We start from the raw sequence: 24,299 nt of genomic DNA on the forward strand, positions 1-24,299 counted from the left end.
GCCAGCATTCTGACTTTTCCCTGTGTGAACTAAATGTGTGGGATATTTGTTTATCATATCTTTCTCAATTTCCAGATTATGATTCTGCTGTGCAACCAGCAGAGTTTCATCTGCACTCATGTGGATTTCTGCCACCCTCGCTGCTATCAGCACCACAGCCGTTCCTGTGCTCGGCTCGTCCGTGCCATCAAACTTTTATACGGAGAAACAGTGGACAGCCTGAAAGAGAACAGCGCCACTGGCAATATCAGCGGCCGTGCCAAAAAAAGCAAAGAGGTGGTTAAAAATATTCAGTGCCAGGGGGTCCCCAAGTACAAACTAGTATTCTAGAAACATAAAACTAGATTTTTTTGTTGTTGTTGTTTAATTAATGTGCTGACACAATGTAGCATTTGTACCAATTTTATACATAATTCCTCTAAAAACTCTAAACACACTCAAGTGCTTTTTGAAGGAATTTACATGCAACAACTGAGTGACACTGGCTGAGTAGATCCTCATTTTCACCTTACAGTAAAAGTAAGCAGTTTGGAAATTAATGGGGCTTTGGGGCACAAATGCCCTCAACATCCAAGATATGGCTGCAAAAATGCCCCTAGTTTTTCATATTAATAACAACTTTCTTGATTAGTTTCACATGTGCAATAAAGAGTGCTGTTTTTTCCAGAATATCAGACAGCACGACTGTAAATCATATTAATATTGATGTTATACAACAGTTTAATAAACAAGAAGTTAAGTAATTTACATTTTAGACACAATTTCATTTTGCTATTTTTTACCAACAGAAATAGTTCTAAACAAAGCCACAATAGAAATGTTCACAGTGGTGTTTAGTTCCTGAATGAATCCATGTTTTGAATGAATCATTTGAGCAAATGATTCAATGACCCATTCACTTGCTTTGTTCCTGAATGAATCAATCCTTTTGATAGAACTGAATTGAATTGATTCAATGACTCATTTATTAAGACAGTGACTTGTTTTAGTATATTTTGTATTCTAAAACATTAATCTCCTAACATTATTTATGCAATTGTCATTGCAGTGTAAAGATATTCATTCCATATCCAAGTAAATAGTTCAAGAGCTTTGGCACTGTAGAGTATGTGTTGACTAAGGGACAACCTAACTGAGCCCTCTTAGATCAGCTTGCCCAAGTACAGAATATAATTGCTTTTTGGGTTTCACTTTATTTTTGATGGTCCCTTTAACACACTCTGTTGACTATATGTAACGTTGTACCTACATGTCTACTTCCTCTCATTAGAGTGTTAGTAGAGTATTAGTAGACTGGAAGGGTTAGGCTTCGAATAAGTTGACATGTAGTTGCAAAGTTATTTATAGCCAGTAGATCGTCTGTTGAAGGAGCATCACAATAAAGTGTTAGTAGATATTAAGCAGACAGTCTACTAATACTCTAATAAGAGTTCATTGACATGTAGTTGCAAAGTTATTTATAGTCAACAGAATGTTCAAAAGGGACCATCAAAATAAAGTGTTGCCTGTTTTTGTTTCAGTGTTCAGACAAATCCTGCCTCCGGACCCCATCCATGAAAAGACGCCCCACTGACAGCAGTGCTGAGGGGAAAAAAGACACTGGCATGCTAAAGTACATTCGCAACCAGGTCTCTCCTTTCTGTCCACTACACTGAGAACTTTACTGGTGTACAAGCTGTTGCTATTGTTACATATGCATAAAGACTGTGAGTTAGTAGTGTTAAGTATGCTATGTTCTGTTTTTTTAGGTAATGAGCCTGTCTCCAGCCCCTCTGTCCTTGCTCATAAAAGCAGCCCCTATCCTGACTGAGGACATGTATGGAGACATTCTGCCTGCAGCATGGGAGCTCCTGCTGAGTGTGGATGAGCATATGGCTGCAGCTGCAGGTCTGTCTGGCTCCTCCCTTGCTGGGGAATCTACTATAATCCTATTTAAGGCATTGCAGAACTAATTTTCATTTTGTAATGTTGATGACCATGTTATAGTAGTGGGCAGCCTACTTGGTATGTATTTTGGGCACTATTATTTTTGCAATATTTATTATAAATAATTTATCCATGCACATTAATATTTGTTTAATTCATGTGCATTAATAATCTTTAATCAAAATAAATTCATCTCCCTCTTGCAAAAAGACAACAATCCATTAAATTCTGGTTGGACAAAATCAAGTCCCACCATACATTTTTTCTTGTCCGAGAAGTTTCACTTGGATATACATCACAACAGGAAAGAAAAGACTACCCCAACTTTAAATTTTATTATAAATTAAGCTTTACATGACTAAAGCTTAATTTTAACAATATTTTATATAGGTATTTTCAGTGCTTGGAAAGTATCAGTAGAAATTAGTTATAATTAACTCATTAGTTAAAATTCTATAAGTGCTATACAAATAAAATCAAATTATTCATATAATGTAACTAAAAATATTCTAGGACACCTAGGTTTCCGTGTATGCCTTTTTTTGTGCTGATAATAAGTGTATCAAATTGTGCTCTTATAATTGTGCTAATTATAAGAGTATCAAATACAGCAACATCAAATTTTGTTGCAATCTGGAACTGTGAGAGTTTGCCACACGTGGCTGTTGACATTTTGGTTAGGATGTTAAAAGGTTGCTGCCTATATATACAATGTAGACAGCAAGACAACTCCCTAGGGTTTGGAAGGGAGCAGGTATATGCTTATTCATCCATTTCTTAAATGGAGTCTCTCTCTATATACATTAATTATTATCATACAAACACACACAGCTGCCCTGTTCCTGCTGTGCGCGGTGAAGGTGCCGGATGGAGTGACCGAGATGATGATGGCTGAATTTCAGCACCAGGAAGCGTGTCAGAGAATTAACTCCATTTTGAAATTCTACACTGTCTGGAGATTCCGTTACCAAGTGTGGCCTCGGATGGAGGAGGGGGCTCAGCAGATTTTTAAGGTATTATTGATGGGAAAACATTTTACAGTGCAATTTACTGCAGTATGCTTCTTCTAATTTCTATGCATATTATTCTTTGAAAAAAGTTTTGATATTTGTAAAACAAAATAATAACAGTCTCTTTCTCTCTGCGTGCATGTTGTTTCATAGATTCCTCCACCCAGCATTAACTTCACGCTGCCCTCTCCTATCCTGGGAATGCCCTGTGTGCCCATATTTGACCCTCCATGGGTTCCTGTTAATGCAGGCACTGTTCCGGATGCAATTAGTGAAGATCAGTCTGTAGGTTTTAGTGGCCCACCACACCAAACATATCCTGCCTTAAGGCAAAATGGTCATGCACCGATTTTACAGAAGATATTTCCCTATTAGCCACTCATTAATTTCTTCCTCTGCTCCCTGTACATTTCAGAAATCATTCTCGGCACGTGCAGTGTCTCGGTCTCACCAACGGGCAGAGCACATCCTGAAGAACATGCAGCAGGAGGAAGAGAAGAGGAGGCTCGGTCGTGAGGCCAGCATCATCACGGCCATCCCTATCGCTCAAGAGGCCTGCTATGAGCCTACATGTAGTCCCCCGCCCGAGCAGGAAGAAGAGGGTGTGTCATTTCTGTGCTGTACTAGTTCGGGTTATATCATAAGGAATCTAATTTCCCTGATCTTTTCAGATAAAAGAGTAGTCCCACTTTACATTTTTAGCTACTATGTACTAACATTTAAATGAATCATTTGATACACTTAATGTGTACAATATGATTTCACACTGTACATATATTTAAAAAACACCTGCATGTAATTACATCTGCAATTAATTGTTGTAATTACATCTATAATGGCACTGTTGACTATTCCCTTACTCCTTAACTAGTCTCGCGTAGCCAGACCTTCAGACTGACGGCAGAAGGTCTGGACTCTATCGCAGCTTTTCTTGGTCAAGGAACGCCCAAGAGGACGTGACTGACATGTAACGCAATCAATCACAGTTCGTTTTTGTTCCGCGCCATGTTTAATAATAAATATTATTAAATGATTAAATGCTAATAAATTATTCATTCAAGAACGTTGTGCAAGTTTACTACAACAATGGAGCCACGAACTTCACATACTTTTGAAAATCCAGCGTTTAGTTGAGTCTGGTAAGCGCTCATTGTCACAGTTGTAAACACAACGGCTTTCTTCTTCCACGAGGGGTTTTGGCGTCACGGCATTTGTTTCCAGGTGGACCGATAAAGAACGCGACACGCACGTCTCCTGGACATCCTGTAGAATTCAACCAATCAGATTGCGACTTCAAAAACTCCTGAAGTGTTTCCAGAAAAGTGTGCCATATGCATCAGACGTTCAGCCAGCGGTCTGTGGGCGTGACGTCTGAGGCTGAGACTACCCCTTAACTAACCCTTGAACCTAACCATACCAAACCTGTCTCGAAAATTTACCCGTATCCAAAGTCAATTGAGGCAAAAGTGTTTTACAATACAACATGAACACAATAAGTGCATTGTACCTGTTTTTTTATGCAAGTGTGTAGTAGTTAAAGACACCTAATATAAAGTGACAAAAAATGGTTCATTTTACTTGAAAACATACTGTAAATTTCCATAACACAAAACCCAGTCCAGAAAAACATTGATTTTAACCAAAGACTTTAGATGTACAAAGACTACAAACTCATATTATTTATGAATAGGAGAAAGTGCAACAGGCAATATGGCAGAACATGTTCCACCTTCTAAATAAAAGGGCCAGTCGATGATTGGTAAAGTCATAGCATCACTGCAGCTGCCGTCAGAATCTCTGCTCGCCATAGAAACAGTGTTTTGAGACGCGTGCTTTGGACTGCACATGCGCATTGGCTGGTCCAGCCTGAAAAATAAACTTTTTTTTTTAATGCTAGTTAACAGTTTATGGGACAGTTCATGTCAGATTGTGTTGCTGATTTGAAATATGTTATTTAAATGTGAATTCGACAAGCAGTTATTGAGATTTCAGGATTCCCCCATTCAAGTAGACAGGACTTGGTCTTGGATACTTGAAATAGCCTCTCGGTTTGAAAGTGAATTCTGTTTGAGCAATGCTTTATACAAATTCCACTGAAATACCTGCAACTCTGCATATAAAGAATCCCAACATTAGAAATGAGCAGCTGAAATTTTTGGTTACACTTTATTTCGATAGTCCACTTTAGACATTCTGCTAACTATAAGTAACTTTTCAACTACATGTCAACTAACTCTCATTAGAGTATTAGTAGACTGTTAGGTTAGGTGATAGGGTTCGGGTTAGGAGAATAAGTTGACTTGTAGTTGCCAAGTTACTTATAGTCAGTAAAATTTATGTTGGGGGACCAACAAAATAAAGTGTTAGCAAATATTAAGCAGACAGTCTACTAATCCTCTAATGACAGTTAGTTGACATGTAGCTGCAAAGTTACTTATAGTTAACAGAGGGTCTAAAGTGGACTATCGAAATAAAGTGTTACCAAATGTTTTAACCAGGTTTAATTTCTGAACTGTTTGAGCATAGATTGTTTACTGAACGATTAAAAACTAAATTAGACTCAACAGCAAACCCACAGCTTGTGTGTAAATACCGCATGGACACTTCACATGTGAATGTATTTACATAGTCTTAGAATTAAACAAGCTTTTTTTCTCTCTCTCTCTCTCTCTCTCTTTAAGTGCCAGAAAGAAAACATTTAAATAATAAAAAGTAAATAATAAAACAATGAATGACATGACTTCTTTAGATTTTGAAACACTGATTTCACTTTAAGCCCAGTGATCGATCCTGAAATATGGGCTTTCAGAACATGTTCATAGAGCTGAGCTAACTGTGCAAATGTAGGTGTTTGGTGTTTTAAGCCCCCAACGGCGCCTTCCAGACAGCGAAGGGATGGGTAGGTTTAAGGTTGAGGGTAGGGTTAGCTGCCTCTAAGGAGCCATTGGGGGCTTAAAACACCATCGAGCGCAAATGTAACTTGTGGTATCCTCTTCTCTGTCAGTAGAAGATGTGATGAACCTGACATCACGTCGTCTGTCCGCCAGCCCTTCCTGTGCCTCCAGTAACTCTCACAGAAACTACTCCTTTCGCAGAGGCTCTGTGTGGTCCGTGCGCTCAGTGGTCAGTGCTGAAGGTAAGCTGCGTCACCTTCTCCATATTTACAACAGATTTAGGAGTAAAGTCATTACCGGTAATCATATTGATTTTATTGTTTGCTATTCATGTGGTTTGTTTTACCTTACAAGATGATGAGAACACAACGGAACTCACACCAACACACCACATGCTGCAGCCGCCCCAGGCTGTTTTCCCACCATGCATATGTGCTGCCGTGCTGCCCATTGTGCACCTGATGGAAGATGGAGGAGTTCGGGAAGATGGAGTTGCAGGTGAGAGGCAAGGAAGAATCTTCCGACAAACCATTTAATTAACATTTTTACCCACTGTTCTTTTAGAGCCTCACACTACTACTTTGTTTTTTTGTTTTGTGTTTCCACAGTATGTGCTGTTGCTCAGCAGGTCTTGTGGAACTGTCTGATTGAAGATCCAGCATTGGTTCTTAGACACTTCCTGGAGAAACTCACAGTCAGTAACAGACAGGTAAGACCACTTAAGTAGTCATTATTTCAGAGAATAAAAGATGAACGTTTGCTGTTATATGATGAAACATGGTTATTGTTCTCAGGATGAGCTGATGTACATGCTGAGGAAACTGCTTCTTAACATTGGGGATTTGCCTGCACAGACCTCGCACATTCTTTTCAACTATCTGGTGAGACTTTAGCATGATGAAAAGAAAACCAACCAGCAGAAAGAACCAAAAGGGGGTTTTACAGCAATGCCATAGAAGAACCATTTTGGATTCCAAAAACCATTTATCTTTGTGCCATAGGGAACCTTATATAATATTATTTTTATAGTGTAAAGCACACTTTTCTATTACAGAAAATGTTAAAGGTTCTTCACACAAAGTACCATTTAAGAATCTTTGTTTGGGATAGTTTACCCAAAATTTAAATTCTGTGATAATTTACTTACCCTCATGTCATTCCAAACCCAGAAGACTTTGGCTATTCTTCAAAACAAAAATTAAGATTATTTTTTTTAATGAAACCTGCGAGGATTCTGTCCCTCCATTGAATAAAATTGATCCAAAAAGTTCATAAAGGTAAAATAAATCCATATGAAGTCTTGTGAAGAGATATGATGAACGGATTTAATTTAGGCTTTTATTCACGTGTAAACACACAGACATAGAGCGCATCACATATGGTAAGCATGGAAGCTTGTGCATGCTAGAAAAAAACTCATTGGTTTTCGTTTGAGCTTTCATGTTTGCCATATGTGATGCGCTCTATGTCTGTGTTTATATGTGAATAAAAGCCTAAATTAAATCTGTACATCATATAAAAAGGATCATATTTCTTCACAAGACTTTGATTAAACCACTTGATTCATATGGATTTATTTTACGATGCCTTTATAACCTTTTTGGATCTTCTAAGTTTTGGTTACCTGGACTATTAATAGAGGGACAGAAACCTCTCAAATTTCATGAAAAATATCTTAATTTGTGTTTTGAAGATGAACAAAAAAGTCTGAAATGACATAATGGTGAGTAAATGATGACAGAATCTTCCTTTTTAGGTGAACTATCCCTTTTAGAGTGACGGATGGAGATTCAGGGATCTCATTGTGCAGATCTGGGTCTCATACTAGACATGTGAAATCTGATATTTTTCTCATTTTTTCCAAGGTGGGCTTGATCATGTATTTCGTAAGGACTCCCTGTGAGTGGGGCATGGATGCCATATCAGCCACATTGACCTTTCTGTGGGAGGTGGTGGGTTATGTAGAAGGGCTCTTTTTCAAAGACCTTAAACAGACTATGAAGAAAGAACAGTGTGAGGTCAAGCTTCTGGTTACTGCCTCCATGCCAGGTTGCATATTTCAGCTACGCTCAATACAGAAAATAAGTTTACTAGTGTCCTGTTCATGTTCATAACTGAACCTGTAATTGTGTGCCTAGGAACCAAAACCCTGGTCGTTCATGGACAGAATGAGTGTGACATTCCTACCCAGTTACCAGTGCATGAAGACACCCAGTTTGAAGCTCTTTTAAAGGTCATTGTAATATCTGTAGATTTGTTCAATATGGACATGCTATTAAATGATGTTGCGTTGCTATATTTTCACAATTGAACAACCTTTCCCCTTTGTTTTGCTTAATGTCTTCATGCCAGGAGTGTTTAGAGTTCTTCAATATACCAGAGGCTCGATCTGCTAACTATTTTCTAATGGATAAGCGCTGGAACCTTATCCACTATGCCAAGGTGGGTTATAGTTTTCGAACAGATCTAGACATTTCAAAAGATACATACTGGATATTCTTGGTAGCAAACACTAGAATGTTTGTATTTTGGCTGAAATTTGGTATGCATCTCTACATCAGACCTATGTGCGAGACATCTACCCTTTCAGAAGATCAGTGTCTCCTCAGCTCAACCTGGTTCATATGCTTCCAGAGAAGGGTCAAGAGCTCATTCAGAAACAGGTGTGCTTTATGAATCTCAGTCAAGGGAGAAAGTGTTTTTGCTGAACCATTTAATGGTTCACATAATGGAATTTGTGTAAGATCAAGGTCACTTTAGAATTCTGAACTATTGTTGAATCTATATAGTGTACATAACTTAACATAACATAAAAAAAAAAAAAATTAAGAAAAATATAGCACAAATTACCAATCATTTGTTAAAAAAATGTTCAGGTGTTTTCCAGAAAGCTGGAAGAGATTGGCCGAGTTTTGTTCATCATCTCGCTTACCCAGCGTATGCCTGCCATGCACAAGCAATCCCACGTCTCCATGCTTCAAGAAGACCTTCTGCGACTGCCGTCATTTCCTCGCTCTGCCATTGATGCTGAGTTCACCCTCTTCAATGAGCCTCTAGGTAAATGGGAAAAATAATTTGATCCTCTTTTACGTTAGCTAATAATCTTGACTAACAATCCAACAATTTAACCAGTGGTGTCAGTTCACCAAAAATCTGAATATGGCAAGTTCTGATGATTTCATCCATCTTACAATATTACCTGGCAATTTCAAAGTCCTGTTCATTTGAATCCTTTCTAACCATAAAATTGGCATATATAACATCTAATGGTTGACTATAATCTTAAAATATATCCAAGACATCTTTATTCATTCTATTAGAAGGGTGGCTCAATTTGACTAATTCAATATTACAAGACAAGATGCTGAGTTGAATTGTAGAAAAACCGAAGAAAGAAAAAATACACGGATGTTAGTGTTTTAGATTAAAGATCAGGTGGACACAGTTTTTAAAAATGCATTCATCAGCAACACTGCAACATTCCATAAGAAAATTTTTGATTTCATGGTAACTTTAAACTAAAAAAAGAGAGAAATTACTCCATTTGTCACAGCGCTCCAGTGTAGATAATCCACAGAGATAGATGATAGACGATTAATGACCAACAGGAACATAAGTACTACACACTTACAACATAACGTTATCGCAATACCCAGACCTACGGAAAACGAAGGGCTTAAATACACAAGGAAGATCATTAACAGAACAGGTGTGTAACTCAATTAGAAACCAGAGCAACTAACAATGAACGAGAACTCCGGCAAAACAGGAACAGGGAAAATCATGATAAGTAACCGTCAATTTTACCCTTCCGGTCAAATATTGCGCTGCAAACATTAATAACAGCTTTAAATTGTCAATGCTGGCAAATGACCATGGTATAAGCGGAATAATCCATGGCTAGCTGTGCATTAAACGATTATAATGCACTTTGCGATTTCTTTTCGGGCAGTTCTTTGCCTCCACGTATTGCATTAAAATAGTTAAATGCACAGCTAGCCGTGGATTATCGGTTTATCGATTATTACATAGTTATAATTTGAAACATCATTTCATTTCATTTTAAAATAATTTAGAAAAATGTAATTGTCAATACATTTTGTTTGATTGTATAGTTTTTTTATTTTGTTATTTAAAATAAATGCATACTCCTTACGCTACAGTCCTGGTTACATTTAAATAATTATGTTCATATTAGTTCATGTTTAGAAAATCTCCTTTACAGTTCTTATGTTAAAAAATGTGTGCATGTTCATATAATACACATTATAATTCATATGTAAATCAATATATTTCCCCCTTCCCAGGCAAAGAGCTTTTTGGTTTGGACACTTTACACAAGGTCCTATGGATCAAACTGCTGGAGGAGATGTTTCTGGGCATGCCCAGTGAATACCCCTGGGGTGATGAGATTATGCTATTTCTGAATGTGTTTAACGGTGCCCTGCTCCTACACCCCGAGGACAGTGCCCTCCTCAGGCAATACAGCGCCACTGCCATCAACACAGCTGTACACTTCAACCACCTCTTCTCGCTCAGTGGCTATCAATGGATCCTTCCCACTATGCTCCAGGTTAGCAGCACACATATTAAGTTATTTTCCTCATTTATTATGATTTAGGAATGTTTTCTAATTTTTTATTATGCTTATTCGGTTTTGCGTTGCTGCTTTTCTTTGCTGAAGACATATGCGGATTATGAGAGTAACCCACTGTTGCGTCGAGGGATTGAGTTCTGCTGCAGACAGTTCTATATCCTCCACCGTAAACCATTCATATTGCAGCTCTTTGCTAGTGTGGCCCCACTGCTGGAATTCACTGTAAGAGTTTTAAGATTTCATGGTTTTAACAACCCTCAATTTATAGATACTGTTATTACGGTGTTATTACAGTATCATTAAACATTGAATGTATGAACTGACTTTTTTACAGACTCGCACTAGTACTGGTCTTTCGAAGGGCGTGTCTTCACAGTGTCTTTTTGACCTGCTGGTATCTTTAGAGGGAGAGACTGCAGATTCATTGGATGCTCTGGAGCTGGTGAAGGCTGAGAAACCTCTCCGCTCTCTGGGTAAGATGGCACACAGGGCTCCTGAAGGATACAGGTCTACCCTCGTCCTCTGTTTTATGTGAACACTATTCTGCTTGGCTATTGCTATTGTTCTGGGTTTTCTTTTTTCAGATTTTTGCTACGGTAATGAGGATCTGGCTTTTTCAATAAGTGAAGGCATTAAGCTGTGTGTCACAGTGGTCGCTTATGCCCCAGAATCCTACCGCAGGTTTGTCACTTGCAGATTTCAATCAAATTCTTTAGAGATGTAATATATATATATATATATATATATATATATATATATATATATATATATATATATAAAGTATATTATTGGCACCATACCATTATAAGCAGATATTAGATGCCCATCGATACTGGATATATATTGTACAATATTAGATTTATAAGTGTACCTAATTTTTACAGTTAGATTATCTTTGACGTTATTTAATGCTGACCTAAAGTAAATTTTTTAATAAAACATGATTAATTTAATAACACTGTTAAATGTAATCTTAGAAAATTTTTAAATGAGTATCCATTTGTTTAATATTGTCTTTGTTTTGTTTGTTTTTTATGTTGTGGTACCAAATTATATGATTTACTTGCATTCAAAAAATGTCATTTTATTTTAGTTTTTAATGTTTTATTTTCAATTGATTTAGACAAAATAGTATAATTTTAAAATCAGCCATTTACCAGTTATCAGCAACAACATTCAAATAATTATTGGCTAATAACTGGAGGATTGAAGGATATGAGAAGTCCGCTAGCAGCAAGGCGCATGTTTTTGTTGTGTTCGTAATGACATTAAATGACTGAGGATCAAACACTTTAGTGTATGATGCACATTCTCTTTTCTCTGTAACCATTTAGAAATCCATTAAGATATGAAAAGTCCTGTAGTGTATTCCAACCTTTAATAAACTTGGTTTCTCTGTTTCTTTTGTCAGTCTGCAAATGCTAATGGTTCTGGAGGCTTTGGTTCCATGTTACCTGCAGAAGATGAAGGGTAACACACAGACTCTGGAGTCTGCATCTGCAGCAAGGGATGAGATTGCTGCCATAGCTGCTCTGGCCACCTCTCTGCAGGCTCTGCTCTATAGCGTGGAGGCATTGACACGGTCAGTCCCAGAACACAAGCCTTTACTGTACTTACTGCTCTGAAGTCCTAGATATTCCCTGTGTCATGTATAATTTATTATGGTGTTGTCATTCCTAGACCCATGACCGCACCTCAGATGAGTCGATGTGATCAAGGCCACAAGGGAGCAACTACAGCCAACCATACCATGTCTGGAGGACCAAACACCAGGTCAGGGCAGATATAGTTGGCTTATGATGCGTCTGTGTACCAAAAAACATTATAGTATGAAGAGCATGGTACTGTGTATAAAGTCATGATTAGTGTTTGAAGACCGACCATACAGTTTGACATTTCTCAAGTTTCTTCTTTTTATTGGGGCATCAGAACTAAATAATAAATTGTCACAGAGAAACTGTCCAATTTTACATTTTTGAGACATATACCTTCTCCTTCCCATCTTTTTAAATAAGTTTTAAAGCCTACAATCATGACCTTTATTCAGAGCTTTCTGGTTCGTTTAGGCAGGAAGTTTCAGAGAAAAGAAAAGAGGAATCATTTACCATGACAGCAGATCTGCTACATTCTAACTCAAAGCCCTACAAGAGATAAATCTGAAAAACATCTCTTACAATCAGTGATCTTGGTATGGCTAGTAATATCTGCATTAATATAGTTATCAATGAAACAGTATAACTCAAACCATCTGAATCATCCACACAGAAGGGCAGTGCAAAACATATGCATTAGTAACAGAACTTGCATTTTTATGCTACAACCACAGATGTCGTTTGAGAGCCCAGAATTCCGTAGTGAATCATTAATGCCTGTGTTCCTAACCATATAAATCTTTAAAAGTTCCCCTGTTATACTTTTTTGGATATTACCTTTGATGTAGTGTTTGTGAAGGTAAAAAGTTTGATAAGTTTCAACCATCAAAGTGCATAACAAATGTGACCCGTGCTGGCAAATTTTATGTTAATTTAAATGAATGTTAATCAAAAATTGTATCATGGTATCATGTATCGTGGTATCATGGAAAAAAAAAGTTGAATATATATTTTTCCTATAGATATTTGGTTTTGACTTGAGTGTGTGCCAAATTTGGTGTCATTACCAGTGATTTTAAGGTATGGTGGCCAGGTGATTTTGTTTTGGAACCTTCAGAAAACTTTAACTTGATTTTTCTCAAAATTTACTTTGTCGACTTCAAAACGGGTGTAGCCCATTAATTTATTTTGCCTGATTCCAACAAATCATACATCATTTGAAGTTGGTCACAAACTGAATCCTTTATCGAACCGTTTCAGACAATGAGAAAAGATCTCATGCTGCAATGTATACTATGATAAAATGAAAGTGTTTTTTGACCTTGGATGTATGTAAACCTATTGTAGGACACCTCCAAAACAAAACTAGGAACCTTTATAGCATTATGGGGGCACTTTGCAAGTTTCACTTGCAGATTTCATTGCAATAAGTGTCACTCAGCCTCAATTTTATTTCATGAATTAAAAAGGATACCTTCATCAAATAATTGTATTTGGGTCAATTTAACTGAATATCTTATGTTTTGCTCACTCGAAGCAACATTCTCACATCAGCTTCCTACTTCACCCAATTGCTGTAGAAGAAGGTCACTTGGCACCATGCTGACACCTACTGTATATTGTTACTATAGCAACCCAAGTAATATAGCAGAAAATGACCAAACTTCCTGAACACATATTGTCTATTGATATGGTTTGAAAAAAAAAGTAATTATTGCGGTAATTTGACTCTTTGCAGGGATAACCTGCACCTGCTGGAGGAGGGTCAGGGTATACTGAGGGAGGAACTGGACGAGCGCATCGCCCGTGAAGAGTTCCGTCGCCCCCGCGAGTCTCTGCTTAACATCTGCACGGAGTTCTACAAGCACTGTGGTCCGCGCCTCAAAATCCTGCAGAACGTGGCAGGAGAACCCAGAGTCACTGCTCTAGAACTGCTGGACATCAAGTCTCATATGAGGTGAAACAAAAGCTACCTAAAGAAGTTTGAACATTCAGTAGTAATTAAATTTCCACAGCATTATGGAGCAAGCAAGTCATAGCATGCATCTATAACTTTACTCTTTATGTTCTACAGACTGGCAGAAATCGCCCACTCCCTTCTCAAATTGGCCCCTTATGACACACTGACCATGGAAAGCCGAGGGCTGCGCCGCTACATTACAGAGATGTTACCCATTACCGATTGGTCGGCAGAGGCCATTCGTCCCGCTCTCATCCTCATTCTGAAGAGGCTGGACCGCATGTTTAACAAGATTCATAAAATGCCCACACTCAGGTGCGTTCACCCTCAGGCTCTGTGCACCAGGTATGTCCTCACACTGATCTCTAGCCCTCCACCATCTGTGTTTCTGTCTGCTCTGGTGGGCCTTATCAGTGGTATCACATCTCTGAGATGTGATGGATGGCTGCTGCTTTTGTGCTTTGGTGATGTGTTTGTCTTCCATTGTCTCCATTATGGTTAGTGGACTAAATGTTGTAAAGCAACAAGTATGTCTAATTATGCTTTATAAAACGGTTAGTTCCAATCCTTGATTCTGATTGGTCAAAAGCTGTGTTTTATTCCCAATAAAACACAGCTATGACCACTTCACCCAACGGTTCTATGTATCACTACACAACACCCCTAGCAACCACTCTTAGCAACTTAAACATATGTTTGATCTCATTGATATTGTTCATTGAAGCTAGAGTAGAGATTGAGTAAGCGAGTGTACCTGCATTTACAGTAGACATAGCATTTTGCTTCAGGTCAGTCCTATATTCATAATAAAAAACTGTTTGGATGTCCGCTGAGATATCGTGTCCTTTTAACAGTTAAGGGGTTTTCCCGTGCCCTAGTCATTTGTCAGTTGAGTCTTTTCTGTGTTCACAAGTTTGAGTCCTTTCAATGTAAAAGTCTTCACTACTGACTGAAAAAATGTATGGAACTTCTGTTGCTGTTTACAGTCAGGGACTATTTTTTCAAGCGGAAGGAATGCTTTTACTGATTTTACTTCATGCTAGGTTGCATAGATACATATTTTTCGGCTTTAATAGTTGTATTGTGTGGTAACCGTTTTATAAAAGCAATAAGGTACGAGAGGCTGTGCTGTATCGTGAATAAGTCACGGCTCAAGGGGTTGCTCCGCTTCGCGTCGTGCCTAACAACGGCCTTCAGTCGTGACTTATTCACGATACAGCACAGCCTCTCGTACCTTATTGCTTACGTATCTTGCTTAAGTAATTTGTGTAAATACTTTTAGTTTGCTTATGTTTGTGAAATGTTGTATTGTATTGTTACTTTAGGTGCTCCATAATTCAATGACTAGTGGTAGAAAACATGATACCTTTGTTGATTTCTATCTTGTGATCTCTGTGTGTTGTTTTTGCAGGCGGCAGGTGGAATGGGAGGCGGCTAGCAGTCTGATTGAAGGGATTTGTTTGACACTTCATCGGCAGCCAATCATCTCCTTCCTCCCTCACCTGCGATCTCTAATCAATGTCTGTGTCAACCTGGTGAGTCCCAAACACCTGTTGCTGATTATATGCTCTGTGTGATATGTATGTGTTTACATATAGATGTGTGTGTTAAGGTGATGGGGGTTGTGGGGCCGTCTAGTGTGGCAGATGGACTTCCTTTGTTGCATCTGAGTCCGTACCTGTCTCCTCCCCTTCCCTTCAGTACTGCAGTTGTGCGTTTGGTTGCCATGCAGATCCAGGTATAATCTATTCCTTCCTAAGGATATTTCGTTAGCACTTTATTTTACAGTCCTTTTCTGCATGCACATACTATGTACTTATAGTAATTACAAGAACTGGGTAATAACTAGGTACTGACCCTGAACCTACCCTTAAACCTGACCGTAACCCATGTAGTTGCCTTTTATTACCGGGTACTTTCTTTGGTAAGGGGACATAAGTGCACGCACTGTAAAATAAAGTGCAACCATTATTCTAATGTGCATTTCAATTCATTGACATATTTTTTGCCTGCATTCATGGGCATATGTTTAATGTCTTCCTCCAATTCTAGGCTTTAAAGGAGGACTTCCCGCTCAGTCATGTGATCTCCCCCTTCACCAATCAGGAGAGACGAGAGGGCATGCTGCTTAACCTCTTGATTCCATTTGTATTGACTGTGGGCTCGGGAAGTAAAGGTCTGCCTCAGAGATCAAACAGAACCAGAAACATTTAGGGACAGTTCACATAGAAACAGAAAAGCATGTGCAGTGGAATGTAAAAATGCGTTCTATGTAAACATGTTGTAGACGCATGTGTTTGACCATTGCTCTCGCGTCTTCTGCCTTTTGCAATGTCTTGTGCATAATACGACGATCTAGAAATGCAGCGCTCATGTTAAAAGATGATCATCTTTTTAAAAACTAGACGGTGCATGTTTTTTGTTTTTTTTGTATTCTTGTATTTTTAGTATCTAGTCTCTAGACGTTGCATGTTTTTTTTTATTTTTTTTTATTCTTGTATTTTTAACTGCAAAAACGCATGTGTGAATGGCCCCTTAAATATGCTCAAAGAGATAATGCGATTGGATGTAATTTAGAATATGTTTGTTTGTTTTCCTTTCACAGACAGCCCTCATCTGGAACAACCGGAGGTTTTTCTCCTTTTGCAGACAGTCATTAACATCCTGTTACCTCCACGCATCATCAGCACCTCCCGCAGTAAGAACTTTGTTCTGGACGCATCCCCTGCCCACTGCTCCACCCCAGGGGACACTGGGAAAGACCTGCGTAGAGAGGGACTGGCTGAATCCACCAGCCAGGCAGCTTATCTTGGTACTAGAGCCTTAGAAAGGAAAAATTTCATTTTAAAAATGTGTTTCTATATTTTATATAAATATTTTCAATCTGCTCTCTCTAGCTCTGAAGGTGGTCTTAGTCTGCTTTGAGCGACAGTTGGGTAATCAGTGGTACAAGCTGAGTCTACAGGTCAAGGAAATGGCTCTGCGTAAAGTCGGCGGTCTGGCTTTTTGGGATTTTATTGACTTCATAGTGCGCACACGGATTCCGATCTTCATTCTACTACGTCCTTTCATACAGTGCAAGGTAAGAGATTTTGAGGGTATGCTCTACCTTTCTGAAGTTTCTATTAGTGGTTGACCAATACATGTTTTGTAATGGCTGATGCCAATGGGCTATATATATATAAATCAAATCAATACTCGGTGTGACAACCTCTGGGTTTAAAACAGCTTTTGTCCTCGGTACACTTGCGCATAGTTTTTCAGGTGGCTTTCTAGGAAGGTTTCTTCAGATTTCTTGGAGATGTTGCAGCAGAATTCTGGATTTAGTCTGTCTCAGTTTTTTCTTTTTCTTCATGTAATCACTAATAGATGGTGAGATCAGATCTCCGTGATCATACCGGCTGTTGTCAGACTCCTTGTGCATACAAAAATCTCACTTGATTATTACAATTAATTCCAAAAAGAATGTTTGGAAATGTAAACTGATATTTCCTACTGACACACTACGGCCAAAGATATAAATAACTGACTTAAAACCTTTTTTTTTGTGAAGATACTAACTAAGACTAAGTACTGTATACATATATGCATAGTTTTGTCACATGACTGTCGCAAAACATCCATAGAAATGCAGCACAGGCCTGTCAATTTTCAATCTTCAATCTCTTTCGAGTTACAGTTTGAAAAACGAAGATATGTAAACAAACTGCAAGTTTTGAGCACTTGCAATCCATAAACACCACCTGCTGCAGAATTTGAATCACTAAAACAGTGAAGTCCTTGCCAGAAATCCACTTCTGCAATGTTTACATAGCTTGTGCAGAATCCCTCCCCTTATACTGCCACCAGCATGAAAACGTACAAAAGTACAGATTATATGAATTGCAATCTGGGGTGCGTTTCCCGCACAACAACATAACTCACAGCTTAACTAGCATAGTATGATGCATCGTTTTTAATGAATCCGTTTGAGATCTAATTAATGCTAGATTTTTTGCTGTGAATTACAGACATGGCACATGGGGACTAATAGCTACTCTTTTTTTTTTTTTTTTTCTCTGTTATTTTGCTTTATTTCCAGATTCAATCATAGGCTCGTTCTTACATTCTAGAGCACGTACACACATGCGTACTCTTCAAAAACTGTGCTTTAAATCTCTCGACAAATTAAAGGACCTTCAAAAACTGTGCTTTAAATCTCTCGACAAATTAAAGGACCTTAATGTCATTGGTATGTATTCAAAATGAAAGATATAGATTGTATAGAATGTCAGTTTGCTTATTTTGCTCAAGAGAAGGATTTTTTAAGCCCACATGTCATGCAAACCAAGAAAATATGCTTCTAACCACAGTTTGAGAGCTGTCATTACAACCACACAACTTTGTGTCAGAGCAAAAGTGAGTGCTAATTAGCTCATGTTAACTAGCTACCTACAGTTGTTCAGTCATTTGCACTATCCAAGCCTATCCAACATTTTTGGATAAAACAAACCTGGTAAAAATAACTGGCAGGCAGCAGAAGAAAGCCTTGTTTTGCCCTTCAGGTGGACGTTCCTATAAAGATATCAGCCTTGGTGATATGATGGTCAACCACTAGTTTATATCTCTCATCTCGCTGATCTATCTTCTGCCAGTTTTCTTTCCGTGCTTCCATAAAGTTGATGCTCATGAACAAGTCCTCATATCTCTACTTTCAGCTGTTGACCCAGCCGGCTGAGTCTCAGGAGGAGATCACAGCCCGTCACCATATCGCAGAGCAACTAGAGCGTCGTTTCATCCCACGTTCCCTCTGCAAGAGCTCTCTGTTTGCTGAGTTCAGCAACGAGCTCAAGATCCTGAAAGAGGCTGTGCACAGCGGCTCCGGTGAGAACTGGCTTAATTGATATACAGTATTACTTATAAATCAAAAGTTTACCTACCCATCTGTCAGGTTTTGTCACACTTTGTTAACCCTGGGTCATCCTTAACCATGGGCTAATCATGTTCCACACTGGTCCTGCGTTTGTAATTAATTTTACCCAGATTTAACCCGGGGTTAAAACTGGACTTTACCCAGGGTTAAAAAAGACATTAACCTAGGATTAAATGTAACGTGAAATGGTTTTCTGTCTATCTCTGCCCCTTTTTTTTATTCAGCATACCAGGGAAAGACTTCCATCAGTACTGTTGGCACGTCCACCTCTGCATACAGGTTAAGTCTCGCCACCATGTCTCGCTCCAACACTGGTACAGGAACTGTCTGGGAGCAGGAGAGTCAACCCTCACGCCAGCCCTCACAGGATACACTCAGTCGTACCGATGAGGAGGAGGAGGAAAGTGTGTAATTCTTCTTCTTTAGTTTATGCTTAAAGGCCTAGGTCACTCAGAATTCTTTTATTTTATCATCATTAACCCATGTGTCATTACTCATTACAAATCACATTAACTTTCTTTCTTCGTAAACTATTTCAACCTGTTGATCGAAAAGATTTGACTTAAAAGACCAGTCTCTGTTCATAAATATATATGTGACGTATATATGACTTGTACTGTAATGCACAAGCCAAATTGACTACTTTTATGGTGCTTTTATGTACCATCCAAATTGTTTGTAGGCTAATTGCATGGAGAGAAAGAAACTTTCCTTCAAAAGAAAGAAAGTCATGTAGGTTTAGAGCAACACAACCAAGGGCGTAGCTTGCAGGGAGGTGACTGAAAGATGCTACTATGTAGTTTTACAAATAAATGATATGTTCAACTCAAAAGTAAATATGCATATAATGTAGGTATTTTAATACGTTTTGAATTATTTCGTAAATAAATTTAAGAAAATTTTATAAATAAATCCAATCAAACTTAATAACTTCTCCCCCAATCTCATTTGTGTAAGTTGTTGTCTTGTGATGAATCTGCATTTTGCTAGATAACAGCCCAGCAGATGTCTGTTTTAAAGCAGAGGGTGAGTAATTCTTGACTCCTTTATTTGCTGAGAAGTGTTTATTGCACGGTAGTTTAACATGGCAAAACAGACTCATGGCAGCCCTTACAAGTAATTTGCGTACTCTCTGTAGTCATAGTATAAATCACTTAAATATTATTATATATGGAGTTACACGGAGTGTGAATATGTAGGTTTACTATAGAAAAGCTCAAATGTGACTAAAATGGTGACTGACCAAAGCGACTGGCACGGTCTGCCCCAAAAAAAACCAGTCCCCCCAAGCTCAGATGTCAAGCTATGCCCATGGACACAACGATGAGTAAATAATGGTATGGATGTCAATACTAGTATTTTTGTAATGCCTTCCATTAAACGGCATCATGAAATTCAGTTGTGTTATTGTGAGTAGTGTTACTGGTTGCCTTTTAATGCAGATTATTTTAATCAAAGGTGTCATTTTAAAACAGTCATAAATGCTAAATAATTTAGCGTGACCTAGTAGAAATGATTTAATGCAGCATGCTGAGTTTAATGTAAAATTGATGGGTTTCATTGCTGAGGACTTTTAGAAGCACTTGCCAATGTTATTATTACTGAATGACCCATATTAACTCTTACTCTGTCATTTTCAGATGACTCCATTAGCATCCCCAGCGTGGTAAGTGAGCACGAAGCTTTCCTCCCCAGGCTCATTTCCCAGCGGCGTTTCTCCAGTCACGCCCCGGGCTCAGCCACCACTAAACCTGAACCAGGCATAAGCACCATGCTGCCCAGTCACAGGTAAACAAGCACCCCACTTCAAAACAAAAGCTCATGTAGACTGAAAGCAACAGAAACTGTCTATAACAACCTTATTTATCCAATCTTACCTTATCTTTCCCTTTAAGAGGGGGCTGATCTACAGCTGGGGGGTTGCATGTCTCTCTTATTATTCCCCTAATCTTGTTCCCTGCCCAACTCTACAGTGAACCCAATGTGCTAGATGAATCCCAGGGGCTTCTGGAGGAGGGTAACCTGTCTAGGTACAGTGTCACGGCCCTGTGTGTGCAGTGTCTCACCGTCTGTGTGCCGGGGCTGGGCCTGCCTTCCCTGTTCATCACATCCAACTTGAATTCTCACTAGGATCTCTCTCTCTTTCTCTTCTCATCCTCTCCAAGTCACTGTTTCTTCCTGTGTGTGTCTCTCTCTCTCTCTCTCTCTCTCTCTCTCTCTCTCTCTCTCTCTCTCTCTCTCTTGGCAAGAGACAATGATGCCAGTTTACCTATTATCACTCTGTGGTACTCATGTCATCTCCAGTGAGCCTCATGGTGTCCACTCATGTTTCAGGCTTTTTGCTGCTCAAATTGGAGTTCCTCTTTGGGGGGCCAATCTGTGGGGCTGGGGGGGTTTGGTCTAGCAGGTTTAAAGTGGACAATTAGACATTTAAAAATGCATTTTCTGATCTGCCATCATATGAAACTCACAAATTCACTTATTGCCAGAAGTGGCTTAGTTCAAATGGGGGTTACGTCCTGCTCACACTGCTATACCAGCTTCTCTATTCCCCTTTGTTTTTTTGTTGATGACATTGCAGGTTCTGACCTGTGATTCATGCTTTCTGATTCGTCCCTGTCCCTGTGTTTGATTGGTGGAGGGCTATGGACTGATGGGGATTTGTGGAAGGGACACATTTCCTCTTAACTCTCCCATTTATTAGGAGGATTTAACAGGGATTGTGTTCAGCTCTCCAAGGAGTTCAAGCTCATCGGCTCTGTTTGTGTGTCTTTCCCTCGGCTTTATTCTGCAGGGTTGCCAGTGTGCAGAGTGAACCAGGACAGCAGAATCTGCTCATTCAGCCGCCTCTCGGTCGGAAGAGAGGACTTAGGCAGGTGAGCTTTCAGTCTTATTTATAACGCTCTGATTTTTTGTATTCGGTGTATTATGTTAAGGCATGAAATTAAGGCGCTGTGTCTTGTAGCTCCGGCGACCCCTGCTGTCTATCCCGAGAGTGCAGGACGACTCTCGTGGGCGTCAGGGAGCCAGACTCTCAACAACCCGCAGGAGCGTTCAGCCTAAGAATAAACCAATCGACAGAAGTACGTGTTGTTTGTTTGTATGACTACATGAAAAATGAAATGAACGCCTATGATGCTAATGTGCACAACATTTGGCATATTTAACCCTGTAAGACCTGATATATAAAATAATAATTCAGAAAATAGATGTAATCATCTAGTCTATTGAGTCTTTTGACAAAATATATATAGCATGTATAATAATGTAAACAATTATGAATAATAATTTAAATTAAAAAATATATGATAGCAAAAACATTGTTGTAGTAAAGATTTTAATAATGACAGAGCAGGCTGCATATATAAAAACAAGTAATAAAAACTCGGTGAGTGTTTTAGCGCAATTTAAATCTTTTCCTGGATTTTTTTTGTGCGTTCCCGAGATTAGACCTTCCTTAACATAATGCCGAAAACCCGAAGTCTCTAGGTGGTCTGGTTGAGGAGTAGATAAAAGTGCAAGATTGGTGCGCACAGATGCACAGAACAGAAATCATTTAACAAGCGCAATTTTGTCCGGTGGAAAATTACGCTAAAAATACATATCAGTTCCCAATCTAAATAAAAAATAATACTTTTTTGATATTGTGGTGGGCATAGTATATTTTAAAAACATACCTTCAAATACCTACTGTGTAATTTAGTACATTTTCAATGTGATTTTTCTATAAGCAATGAAATATACCTAATGTCTATAAGTTTCTTAAATACACTTAATTTTCATTTTGAGATATCAATATATTGCAATACCAAAAAGTGAAATAATAAATATGCCAATATACATATTCCAATAAATACGGAAATAATATTAAAAGTTCTTCTACTTCCTGAAGAGCATGAATAATCCACCAGGGGGCAGAAGATATGTAGTAGGTCATATAAAAAGGTAATTTTGGGAAAATCATTGGTCACATTTAGGATGTAGAGGCCTTAGAAAGCCAAGTATCAAATGTAATTAATATGGTTTTATAGGGTTCATGACATCAGCTCAAATGGCCACTATGAGAATTATATATGGAAGAGTCTGTAGGGCAAACAGTAGTGCTTGCTTGGTGCTAACAACACCAATGTTATGGATTCGATTCCCAGGAAATCGCATGCACTAATAATGTACACCTTGAATGCAATGTGCGTGTCACTTTGGATAAAGGTGTCTGCCACACCCATAAATGCAAACGAGGCTCAGGGGTGTCTAATGAATCTCTTATTTTTTCCCAAGCACATGGTGACCAAAAGAGGTCTGTGACTTTCACTGAGACCCAGCAGGAAGCAGCGGGCAGATCTCCCACTGCCACTGCCAGCCCCAGCAGTGGCCTAGCAGGGGTCACAGAGGTCGGGAAGCTGAGCATTGACTGTCCTTCCACCGCATCAGAGTCCTCATCACCTAGCATCAAAACCGCTCAGCACAAACCAGCATTGCCACAGGTCTGATTAAGAACAGTGTTCAAATGAAAGCTTGCAGAGTTGTTGGGTTAGTTTAAAATGACACGTTCATAAGGTCTAGTTTGAAATATACTTGAAAAGTTTGGGTGCATTGAGTGAACTTGACCAGGGTTGGAAATTAACAGTAGCTTGGAGTAAAAAGTGCCATCAAATGTCCCCCAAATTCAAGATAAGGGGGAAAAACTGCATCTGTTCAATTATAGGCTCTACTAAATCTATTGTCTGTCGCAATAACGCGAAATGTGAAAATGAATTAAATGAAAAGTGTCAATTGCTGCATTACGCTGCTCACATTGCATTAGTTTTCTATTTATGCTTATTTTGCAGCGTTGGGAATTATAACCAATCACACACGTTTCTGTTGAGCTTATGGCCAATCATTTGGATTAGTCACTGAAAATTCTGGAGTTTTGTTTCAGTGAGCGCTCTCTGACTTTAATCTGTACTCCTTTGAATTCTCTCATCATAAATGGCAATGTGAATAACCAATGTGAAGTCTTGATTTTATAATACGAAATTATCAAAGTAATTCATAAACGGTTCTTTTAACTTTTGTCAGTGTAGCCAGAATATGTTCCCACTTTTAATGTATTCTATTAATCAACAATAATAATCATTATTGCATTATCAAGAGCAATAATTGACAATGTTTTTTGTCATAATATTCACCAGAGGCCCCATGATACGATATCATCAATATACTTAAAGGACAAGTTCGGTATTTTACACTTAAAGCCCTGTTTACAGATCGTTTCTGATGAAATAGAACGGTTGAGATAAAAATGTGGACACATGCTGCTGTCCCGAGAATTTTAGGTTTATTTCGCTTCTCCCCCCCACCTACAGAATGGCAGCCTATGGGCACTGGAACAATCCTTCCTAAAACGCATTAAACTTTCGATTACA

The 24,299-nt window shown here is 38.7% G+C and overlaps 1 protein-coding gene across 2 annotated transcripts in view; it reads left to right on the forward strand.

Moving 5' to 3' along the window:
* Positions 1-24,299, forward strand: part of unc80 (unc-80 homolog (C. elegans)) — a 76,211-nt gene that overhangs the window by 49,639 nt on the left and 2,273 nt on the right. The window contains exons 29-63 of one of the 2 annotated variants that reach the window (XM_079883329.1): positions 76-276; positions 1,521-1,628; positions 1,749-1,887; positions 2,758-2,939; positions 3,090-3,221; positions 3,352-3,538; positions 5,941-6,072; positions 6,185-6,328; positions 6,439-6,539; positions 6,625-6,711; positions 7,696-7,879; positions 7,969-8,063; positions 8,183-8,272; positions 8,392-8,493; positions 8,707-8,887; positions 10,138-10,403; positions 10,515-10,649; positions 10,762-10,900; positions 11,012-11,108; positions 11,839-12,009; positions 12,108-12,200; positions 13,758-13,976; positions 14,094-14,294; positions 15,391-15,514; positions 15,592-15,717; positions 16,032-16,155; positions 16,585-16,791; positions 16,877-17,061; positions 18,677-18,842; positions 19,116-19,295; positions 20,532-20,679; positions 20,865-20,921; positions 21,686-21,767; positions 21,857-21,974; positions 23,170-23,375. In XM_079883329.1, the coding sequence (XP_079739455.1) occupies positions 76-276; positions 1,521-1,628; positions 1,749-1,887; positions 2,758-2,939; positions 3,090-3,221; positions 3,352-3,538; positions 5,941-6,072; positions 6,185-6,328; positions 6,439-6,539; positions 6,625-6,711; positions 7,696-7,879; positions 7,969-8,063; positions 8,183-8,272; positions 8,392-8,493; positions 8,707-8,887; positions 10,138-10,403; positions 10,515-10,649; positions 10,762-10,900; positions 11,012-11,108; positions 11,839-12,009; positions 12,108-12,200; positions 13,758-13,976; positions 14,094-14,294; positions 15,391-15,514; positions 15,592-15,717; positions 16,032-16,155; positions 16,585-16,791; positions 16,877-17,061; positions 18,677-18,842; positions 19,116-19,295; positions 20,532-20,679; positions 20,865-20,921; positions 21,686-21,767; positions 21,857-21,974; positions 23,170-23,375 (5,109 nt within the window). The remainder of the gene's footprint in view (positions 1-75; positions 277-1,520; positions 1,629-1,748; positions 1,888-2,757; positions 2,940-3,089; positions 3,222-3,351; positions 3,539-5,940; positions 6,073-6,184; positions 6,329-6,438; positions 6,540-6,624; positions 6,712-7,695; positions 7,880-7,968; positions 8,064-8,182; positions 8,273-8,391; positions 8,494-8,706; positions 8,888-10,137; positions 10,404-10,514; positions 10,650-10,761; positions 10,901-11,011; positions 11,109-11,838; positions 12,010-12,107; positions 12,201-13,757; positions 13,977-14,093; positions 14,295-15,390; positions 15,515-15,591; positions 15,718-16,031; positions 16,156-16,584; positions 16,792-16,876; positions 17,062-18,676; positions 18,843-19,115; positions 19,296-20,531; positions 20,680-20,864; positions 20,922-21,685; positions 21,768-21,856; positions 21,975-23,169; positions 23,376-24,299) is intronic. The other variant, XM_079883330.1, reaches the window with a different exon arrangement.

Source organism: Squalius cephalus, assembly GCF_949319135.1.
Source record: "Squalius cephalus genome assembly, chromosome: 10".
Lineage (NCBI taxonomy): Eukaryota > Metazoa > Chordata > Actinopteri > Cypriniformes > Leuciscidae > Squalius > Squalius cephalus.